The sequence below is a fragment of the Rutilus rutilus genome (genome assembly GCF_951802725.1).
Source record: "Rutilus rutilus genome assembly, chromosome: 8".
Lineage (NCBI taxonomy): Eukaryota > Metazoa > Chordata > Actinopteri > Cypriniformes > Leuciscidae > Rutilus > Rutilus rutilus.
Window position 1 is genome coordinate 20,205,613 of NC_140222.1, and position 10,673 is coordinate 20,216,285.

General features: G+C 37.4%; 1 protein-coding gene across 1 annotated transcript; it reads left to right on the forward strand.

Annotated features, from left to right (window-relative positions):
* The first annotated feature begins 2,409 nt into the window (after window positions 1-2,409).
* Window positions 2,410-7,773, forward strand: LOC311296001 (SLAM family member 9-like). The gene is made up of 6 exons (XM_084417630.1): window positions 2,410-2,479; window positions 3,645-3,977; window positions 4,145-4,426; window positions 5,415-5,531; window positions 5,664-5,731; window positions 5,973-7,773. The coding sequence occupies exons 1-6, from the start codon at window positions 2,434-2,436 to the stop codon at window positions 6,024-6,026; spliced, it is 900 nt and encodes a 299-aa protein (XP_084273756.1). The 5' UTR covers window positions 2,410-2,433; the 3' UTR covers window positions 6,027-7,773.
* The last annotated feature ends 2,900 nt before the right edge of the window (window positions 7,774-10,673 follow it).

Genomic DNA, 10,673 nt, shown 5'->3' on the forward strand with positions numbered 1-10,673 from the left:
GCCTGTATGCAATAAACCCACAGGGTTATGAAGCTGAGGCTGAGGGAAACAGCCAACACATGGATGATTCAGGAGTTCAACATTAGACACAGCACATTTTACTGTAAACAATTGTGTATTTGTAGTGATGTGGACAAAATTGTGTCTGTTTATACCAGCATGGAGCCAGTTACTGGTATTAAGATGCTTTTCTCTTAATTCAGCAATAATGTATTAATCATTGCTGTAGTGTTCAATTACAACTGTATAGTAATATTAATTTAATTAAACATCATTTTTAATATTTAACTAACAAATAATAATCAACTATACTATTAATTCTTCAATTAATTTTTGTAGATTTAAATGATTTCTACAATAATCTCTTGCTAGATTTTATAACTAAGTTTTGTAACTTACATCTTTCACATGGCTGCGACACATGAAACAACCATGTTTTAAATAGGCAAAACCGCAAGTAGGCCTACATGCACATGCAAAGCGTTAAATGCCAGTGCTGAGCTCATATATGCAAAGTATGTGGCCCATTTGGAAAGTTGGACGTTTATTTCATTGTGTTTGCTGTTGCATTTGTTCAATTCTGTGCAGAACCTCATTTTTGTTTTTGTTGTTGTTGGTTTTTGTTTTGCAAAGAATAAAGATGTTCTTCATGCACCTTGACATACTTTCCAGCTGGGTTTCTGAGTCAAAGCGAGATGTGCTGTGGTCTATGCAGGCTATTGGCTGAAGGCTATTATTGTGGTAGGTGTGCTGTAAGCGTTACGTGTGTGTGGGTGGGTTGCTGGGTTTAGTTGAAGGGCAGCTTGTCCATAAACTTAAACAGAGTAAACAGCCTTATACAGCAATCTAATGTTGTGAGGTAAAATACAGCACTTTACAGCCTGGAGCCAAATCAGTCTTGCAGGTCAAGATGATCAACCTTGATGCAGAACTAACTGAAACTGTGTAATTTCTTCCAAAATTACTGGTATCTGTTTAAATTCATCTAACAAGTATAAACTTTTTTAAAAAAGCTTTAAAAAGGAAATTTAAAGCAGTATTTGTCATCTGGACTCTTGCTCCCCGTACTTATTTATTGATTGACTTTACATCTTCTTCTATCTCTGTACGGCCCAGGAGGAACATTAGACACCTCCTGAGGGTCTCATGAATGTATTTAAACCAGATGTCATGATTATAGCAAAGAGAAGTAAAGCTACAACTCTTCGACAACTGCCACCTCCTCAAGTGTGAAAACAATGCCTTGAAAGTGTGAAGCGAGAACAATTGTGTAAAAGTAAATCTGTTTAATTGCATTTTGTGGTTGTCGGCTTCAAGGTACTTTCACAGATGGTCTTTTATGTAGCCTATACACACACACACACGCACACAATAATACTCTGTCTCACTCTCTCACTCTATCTCTTTAAAAAAAATGGCCACACAAAAAATATTCTGTTTACATTAATGAAGTTTGGAGGAGCACATTCAGGAAATCAACCAATCAGCTCAAGAGGAAGCCAGAAATAAAGCTTTTCCTCACCTTCTGTTTCTCAGCATCCCTCCACTACCCCATCACCTCACACTCGGCTGGGTCGGGGGAGTGTACTGGGTTCGGGCAAAATTCCGAGCTCGGAGCCCTCCCCTGGACAGCAAGCCAAAAATAAATAGCCTACTACATTAGATTTCATGTACGTGTGAACTCGTGAAATTCTGTTCTTTACTTCATGAAAAAATGTAGTGATATTTACCTTGATGTACATATGAAACTCTTTGATATTTCATCTTAACGCGTTTATACACACATGGCACATGAAACTCTTTGATAATCTTAACATGTTATACGCACATATCCTCCAGACACATAGCCTATACGCACGGACAGATACTGTTGAAAACGCTCCGTCGAACGTTTCAAACGGCGTAAGAAAAACGTGTTCGAATTTAGGCTACATGATGTTTCAGAACGAAAGAATAAAACGTAGGACTCTAAAAAAAAATACATGAGAAAGCAAATGTTGATTTTGTATAAGCAAGTGTATTTATGGGCTTCACTTAAACGCATTAAATGATCAAAATAATAAAAGCGAAGGCAGAACCGTCTTTCTGTGGTAGCCTATTTAACCTAATTTTTTTTTGGACTGAAACTAGACAATTCCTTTCTAGGCAAAAGCATATGGCACATATTCAAAGTGTAAAATTACTTAGTAAATGTATCCAAATGCAGTCGAATAGTTTAATGTATTTGATTATTTGGTGTATAACAGCGGCTTCCCGAAGAGGAGGAGATTCATTCATCAAACGGTCAGTTGAACTATAAGCCCACAATCATTTGAGAATGGCTTCGCGTAAGAGAGACAGCGCCTTTTGATGAAGATTTTCTGCGTGGTTTTTAGACCTATTGTTTTCAGACATGACGCGTTTCATGCTTCCAGACTGCTTGGGATATTAAATATGATGGTTCATCAATTTGTCTGTTTTTGTCTATGGCTTTTGGGTGGTAAGTTATATTTTTAGGGCTTCAATTCTTGTAGTAGCCTACTTATACCGTGCAAACAGGAACGCTTGGGCACTGTGTTGTGTAGCCTCTTTGTTAAAATAGTGCAGTGTGAATTAAAAGATCCTCATCTTCAATGAATTATGATTTGAAAGAAAATGTTTGAATCTTTGACCCTGAAATGTTAAAGGACCAGTTCACTAAAAAATGGCTTTAATGACAATGGAATCTTACTTCCATATATTATCAAGTGTAATTTACAATATTTTGAATTAATAATAATAATAAACATATAGAACTTGGGATATTTGATATTTGACTGGTTTTACCCAAAATTTAAAAAAATTAATAATTTGCTTTATGACCTGTGTGTGGAACACAAAAGAAGGTATAGGCTATTTTGTAGTTTTCTTATTATAGAATCTCTGCTTGAAACAAATCTCAAACCCACTAGCTGTCAACGGTAACTTTAAACTGACTGATATTTAGGGAAGTAAGGGGAAATTCCGTAATAAATTCCGTAATAATTTATTCACCCTCGTGTTGTTCACGTAATGATGTTCTTCAGCGAACACAAAAATAATAAGTTATTCTGAAGGTTTGGGACGTTGGGATCTAAAAACAAACAAACAAACAAACAAAAAGACCGAATAACTTTTTTTGTGCTTCACTGATGAAAGTCAATCATACAGGTTTGGAACGACATGAGAGTGAATAAATGATGACAGAATTTTTAATTTTTTGGGGGTGAACCGTCCCCTTAAGTGAGCTTATTTCAGTCTGATGCTGCCCGTTGTTAGACCAGTAATTTCAGACTTAAGTTTGCTCTACCTTTCGTGTTGTTTTACCGTACACATTCTTACACGCAACAGTTAAAGGCTGTCTACACTTAATGCGACAAAGCGATCGTTGCATATCTATTTGTTCTCTGTGTCAGAAATAGCGAAAGTGCTCAGAGTGCATCAGGAATAGAACTAGACAGTTTACTGGCAGGGATTTGTCGTGTCGCGCCGCATCAGTGTCAAAAAAATCACTCGGACTTATTTTAAAGGTCATTGGCTTTTGTCTGTGTTTGGATTAAGAAATTATAATGTTTTTAAATTTTCTGTCTTCAAATAAACAAAAGATATCCGAGGTGATAATGTGTCGTTCTGACCCTTTCTTCCAGGTGTGTCAGGTGTTTATGCAGATGAAACTGAGATGATATCAGTGATGGAGGGAGATACTGTCACTTTAAACTCTGGTGTTACTGAAATACAGAGAGGTGAACAGATACTGTGGACATTTAGATTTCACGATTCAGAGACTCGTATTGCTCAGATCATTGAACAGATCATCTATGATAGTGGTAATAATGAGAGATTCAGAGACAGATTAAAGATAGATGAGAAGACAGGATCTCTGACCATCACAAACATCAACACATTACACTCTGGACTTTATAAACTACAGGTCATCAATGGAGCCGTCAAACACAGGAGTTTCAATATTGCTGTCTATGGTGAGTAAACTGAATAAGTTAAAAGGTTTTAATTTTAAATTAAATGCAAATCTGACCAGGATGTGCACTTTTATTTATTATTGATCTATGATAATTGAAGATCTTTACCCACATCAATATCAGTAATTGCTTGTTCCTGAAAGATGTTTTTATTCATGTTTTTTAAGGAATGCTGACAGTTCCTGTCATTATCAAAGACTCTTCATCATCGTCCTCATCATCAAATTGTTCACTGGTGTGTTCAGTGTTGAATGTGAGTGATGTGACTCTCTCCTGGTACAAAGGAATCAGTGTATTGTCCAGCATCAGTGTGTCTGATCTCAGCATCAGTCTCTCTCTACCTCTGGAGATTCAGTGTCTGGATGATTCATACAGCTGTGTGCTCAACAATCCCATCAGAAACCAGACCACACATCTGGACATCACGCAACTCTGTCAACCATGTGAAGGTACGTCAGTATTAGGGGGTTTTCACACTGGACACATTCATTGTCCATCATTTATAGTTAAATTTAGAGTCCATAATTGGACTTGTTAATAATGTCATGCTGGTTTATCTCTCAAATGTTTTATAGATGTGTGTTCTCACACACATTTGAGCATTTTGACTAATTATGTCCTTTTACATGCATATGCTGTTTAATGCATTTGACAAGGTTCAGGACATCCTTTAAAGGTTACGTTGTTACCTATAAATTATATAAATTAATTTGAGTATAATTTTCGTTTGTAGAAAGCCTTATACAGCGAGTGAGTATTGATAGATGGTTGAGTGTGTTTATCAGATGAGAATTTGCTCTTTTGTTTTATAAAGCATAATGTATAGCATCCCAGCTAACAAAGTTCCAACAACTTCTCTTTCACTAATTGGGAACGGTTATGTGAATGTTTAAATAAAACATTATTTAAATAAAATTTCTAGAATGTTCGTATAACATTATTAATATTTGATTTATGTCGAGAGAACGTTCTGAGAACATTTTTGAAGCATCCATTTTGCAAACACCATCAAGCTCAATGTTGACCTTCTTGGAATATACAATTGACATTCAAAGATTTTAATATTGTGAGTAACAAATGGTTAGGAGAAGCTAGCTGTACTAGCATTAACCTTTTAAATAAAGTTCTGATCACTGCAAGAAAACATGGATATTTTAACATTTCAGAAACTTTGTAAATCACTGTTCCCTATTGTTTGTAGGACATACATTTGTTAGCTGAGAGATTTGATATAGCTGCAAGATTTGGAATAATTAATTGCTTCATTTCAGAAAATAATTTTTATCCTGTTAACTACAAATAATGTGCAGATTAATTGATTATCAAAATAACTCTTAGTGGCATTCACTAAGATATGTTTCCCATCAGATCTGCTGTTTTCATCTTTGTTGAGACTCTTACAGTAGATTAATGACTGTGTGTGTTTTATCATTGTAGAATCCAGCCGAACTCCAGTTCTCCTTGTATCGCTGTTGTTGCTGCTGTTGCTGGTCACAGTTTTAGTCGTGTTGTTCTTCTGTCGCCGCAGGAAATACACACAAGCAAAACAAGACGGCAAGTATTACACACAACAGGAAAATGTATGTTTTTTTACAAAAGTAGTTCTCAGAAATGCCAACAAAGCCTGTAACCAAGATTTCAATATTATAAATGTTTTTTGTAATTTTATAAATTATCATTAAACAGCTCAGTCTAATGAAGAAGAGGTTGAATATACTGATGCGACATTCATTAAACACAGATCTCCAGATACGGTAAAATATGATTGTTATTCTCTGCACTAAATCTCTTATATGAAAGTTTGCTATTGCTAAGCAAGAACAGTTTTTTTGTTTGTCTACTTGTTTTTTTTTTTTTTTACATGATGTTGTATAATTAAACACACACCTTACACAATTGTTTAAAAAAAAATCTGTATTTAATGGTTCATTATGTGCTTGCTTGTTTTCTTTTGTGAATTGAGTAATGAAATCAATAAAGTGTATTTCATTACAGGAGGCTGATGGACGGGGTCAGACGGTGTATTCAGAAGTCGCTTTAAGAAGATGATCATTCATTATCATACAGATCAGTGTATTACAGCACAGATCATGTTGAGGTTTATGTAAGCGCAAAACCTCAATGTTAAAGTACAAATGCACTGATTGTTGCTGTTTGCTACAGATAACTGAATTTCAGCATTTCATTTTAAGCAATTTCTAAAAGAATTGAATCTTAAGAAAGACCACATGTCTAGAACACACAACCGATAAAAGGATATGCCATTTATATCAGGGATTTTCAGGAATTCATACACATGTAAAATGAGATGAAATGTGTTCAGTCCTGCCTGTTTGAGAGACTTACAGGAATCAATATGTTATAACCGGCCGGTTAGCTTGGTGAATGACCATAACTTGGTGAATGCCCAAACTTTTGAAAGCATCTTTCAAAAGTTTTAAATGATGGCCTTTACCTGTATAATTTCAAAATTATTAAAACAGGTCATTTTTTATTTATTTCTGCCTATCCTTATTCACAAAATATTAGTTCAAGATGATAATCTCAGATTTATTCGATTATTGATGTCATTTAGCTTGTTGAAGCTAAACTTTGTAGGAATTTACACATTAAACAATGTAATTAAATTGGCAAACAAGAAGTTTTAACTACTGAAGCAGTGAACTCCTCAGTCAACATGTGATAATATTTTTATTGCCAACATGTGATAATATTTCTGAATGTGACGTTTTTAATCATATGAAGTTTTTATTTTCCTGAAGAAAGGTGTCGTAATGTAAAACCGTAAATGGTGCACTATTTAACAAAAAGTTTTTGCAACTGCTGTCAGTGTTATTTATGTCTGTATAATGTGGTCATTTATGGACACCAGATGAATGTGAGTTTTAGCTCAAGTGTTGTAAGCAGATTTGCAGTGGTAAGCAGTGGTAATTGTATATTTTCTGCAGAAATATTATTAAATAATCTCTCTATGCACTGATTATGTTTATCTCTTTATGCCAAAGTAAGCCTCAGATGTAGATGTTGACCAGGTGAACACAGTGAAATGAATATGCCTGTAAACTGATGAATGTAAACTTGATTGTTTTCAGCCATATTGGATTCTGTTGAATATTAATTGGTTGAAGCTGTGTTTCACAGTATGTGGACTGAATGTCAAGAACATGATGAAGCCTAATTTTTTCTATATATTGTAATCATTATGGATCACAACTTGCTTTAATTAGCTTTAATGAGTTAGCTAAACACATGATCTCTATTGTTTTAGAAGTGTTCATTTCTGAAATATGGACATTACTTGGACATAGTCAACTCTGATAACAGATCACTCACTCCATAACACATCACGAAACATGAATTTTCTGTAAAACTGATTTGACATGTATTGTGAAAAGCGCTATTCAAATAAATGTGGACATTTTTTTATTTGTAAGTGAGAAATGGAGAAGAACATTAGAACATTACTGCAGTGTTCGAATGGTTGATTTTTCTAGCCTTGTTAAATGTATGTGTCATCTTTTAGGTTCATTTCTTAAATTTAATCAGTAAATTAAATTAGAATATCAACACACTATAGGATTGTTACCAATCCAATGAAATCACTATCAACAAAATCCATGCTTGCACTGCAGAGGTACAGTAGCTGCATCTGAAATAGAATTAGATGTTTGAATTTACACTGGAATAAACAATTGCGTCAATAATGTTATGAGATTGTTTTAAATATAACATTTTTAACATAAAAATATGAAGTGATGATAACTTATATAATGGGGATGGTTACCGAGAGTCTCAACAGGACAAAAAAAGAAAAAGAACAAAAGAAAAGGAAGCTCAGAAAAATAGAAACTAAGATTTCACTAAGGAATCATAAGCCATTGTAAATATGTCAAGTGTGACCCAGTATCAGTGTTGAATGTGTTTAATCATTGTGCTAATGGCTCCATCTTATGACAGTTTGAGGAATCCATGTGTTCACGGGTTTGACTGGTTATAATGTTTAAATCAGTCCTGACAATGATATGAATTTATATTCACTACAATACTGAATGCTTCATTCCAAGAAGGATATGTGAAAGTGAAGTTATTATTTTTTTCTTAAGCATAATGTTTATTTCCTTGTATGTGAGTATAATGACAATAAAGGCTTTCTATTCTATTCTATTCTATTCTATTCTATTCTATTCTATTCTATTCTATTCTAAGATACTCTAATATAGGCATAATCTGCAGGTTGGACATGTCCCCACCACTTTTTGAAACATCTCGCTGCACTGATGTAAAAAATTTCTGCAATTGTTATTGTACATATCATTGAATGTGAAGCCACTATAAAATTCAATGTTGAAATCTATTGCTAAATTGTCATATCCAATAACTAATTTCCTCCAGCAGAGGTCAGTGTCACAACAGTAATGACCATCAGTCTTCAGTTGTTTTTGGACGTTCAGACTCAATAGGGGAGAGCGGGCCACAACACTTTTTGACTTTCTCAGTTTGAGTAAATCCACTTGTGGTCCAGAGTATTTTTTCCACCACATTAATTCTCCACATGTCTAGTGCAATTTAGTTTTTGTTTCATTATTACAGTGTGTGTACTCTTTTTTCGCGATTTACCCCCGAAAGAATGGAAGTGAGATGTGACAACATGCCCCATAGGTGGAGCACATTGTAACATGATCATTTGACAGCTTAAAGGGCACCTATTATGGAATTTTGAAATTTACCTTTCATTTAGTGTGTAACATAGATCTAAGTGAACAAAAACATCCTGCAAAGTTTGAAATATGAAAGTGCACCGTATATAAAGTTATTGTCTTTCAAAAGTAAGAGTCGACTCTGAGTCATTTTTATGAATCGTTAGAAGACCGAAGCTTTTTCTCTGACTAGATGACGTCAACTTGTCAAGTTATTTGAATACGATACGCCCACTTATTGCGCTCCAAGGCCAGGGAAAACTTGAAAACATCATGGCGACGAGACGCTAGGTGTGTTCGACATCGGCTGCGTCTGGATGTAACCGTTTATACTGTCTATGGATGTAACCGATCGGCGAGAGTAGCCGCGTGCAGGCGGGGAGGAGCTGCAAACGGAGACGTGAAGCCGGACACTTTCTGGTTCCCGTAGTGACCGCTCACGTGGTGTTTGCATACTTTACCACAGCTGAAGTGAAATAAATGCAATATTTGCCAAATAATACACAGATGTTTCAGAGACATTTTCATTCAATACTTTATGTATTGCTTCATACAGCGTCTGTTTGAACAAGAATAAAGTTCAAGCTACTATCAATGAAGTGGAGTCTACGTTTTTTAATCAGTTTTAATTTGATAAACATGACACAATATAACATCGCAACTACATGAAAAGAGTGTTTTTACTTATATAAAAAACTGATTTGTGAGCTTTAGAGGAACTAAAGGTGTTCGAATAAACACGCAAGCTGCATGAAGTCGAACAAGCCTGCTGTGTTCTGAAGTGCGACACAAAAGCAAGAGTAACGTTCTCTTACGAGAGTTCTCTCGTACTGCGTCTTAGCTAAGACGCTGCGGGAAAAGTCTCTTTTCACGAATATTGAAGCAAAAATTATCCTTAATTTTAATATTTGTAAAACGCATTTGCAGCAGTATACAGCCATAGGCAAGACGGCTCGCTTGCTCATTGGCTGTTCTACTGGCAAATGCATAAGCCTATCGAGCGCAGGCTGATGCAACATCAGACCAATGAGGCCACTTCCCGCCGACGCGGGCGTGGCCTAGCCCTATAAAGGTAGCTCGAAAAGGCTGACTCACTTGATTTTTCATCTCTTCAGCGAAGCTCTCACATCGTTGGATCTCGATAGAAGCAAGCGTCGTCTGAGTGCAAGCACCTCAGCGGGACGAGCCATCTGAAGTCGCTGGCCTTCGCCGCCTTCCACTGCCGTACCTGCTGCGCTTTTCGGCGCTCATATCCTTTTCTGTTCCTCTGTGTGTGTGTGTGTTCGCCCCGCGACACACACTCGTAAAAGAGCTCGCGTCTTTTTAAAGATGCCTTCCTGCGGCTCGTGCCGAGCCCCACTCAGCGAGGGAGACCGTCATGTCATCTGTGTCTCCTGTCTGGGTGAAGACCATGCAGCGCTCGCGCTCGCTGACGGCGGCTGCCCTCACTGCGAGCTGATGCCTATGGTGACTCTGAGGACTCGCCTGGCAGTATTCTCCGAGCCTGCACTCCCCGCCGCGTTGCCGCGCCGTAAAAAGCGCCGCTCCCAGCGGATTCTGGAACCCTCTACAGCCCGACCGAGCTCACCGGAGCACCCGCCCGCTTCGCCGGCCTCGCCTGAATCACTTCCTGATGCTCAGCGCCCGCAGTCTGCCGCCGCTTCATCAGAGGAAGTCGATTTCAAAGCCGTGTCGGGGGATGAGGACACGTGCTCTCTGTTAGCTTCGGGCAGCGGCGATTGGTCGAGCTCTGAGGATCTCGCGCTTGCTGCTCGTAAGCCTAACAGACGAGCTAATATCGAGAAGGAGTTGATGCGAGTGCTCTCGCTGGCCGCGACGAGTCTCGGCCTCGAGTGGTCTGCACCAGTACCTCCCTCTCGTACCCGGCTGGATGGTAGCTTTCTTCCCGGTGAGCGTACTTCTCCTGAGTCTAAGCCCGCCCCCTTTCTTCCTGAGCTTCATGAAGAAGTGGCAAAGGCCTGGAACGCTCCCTTCTCAG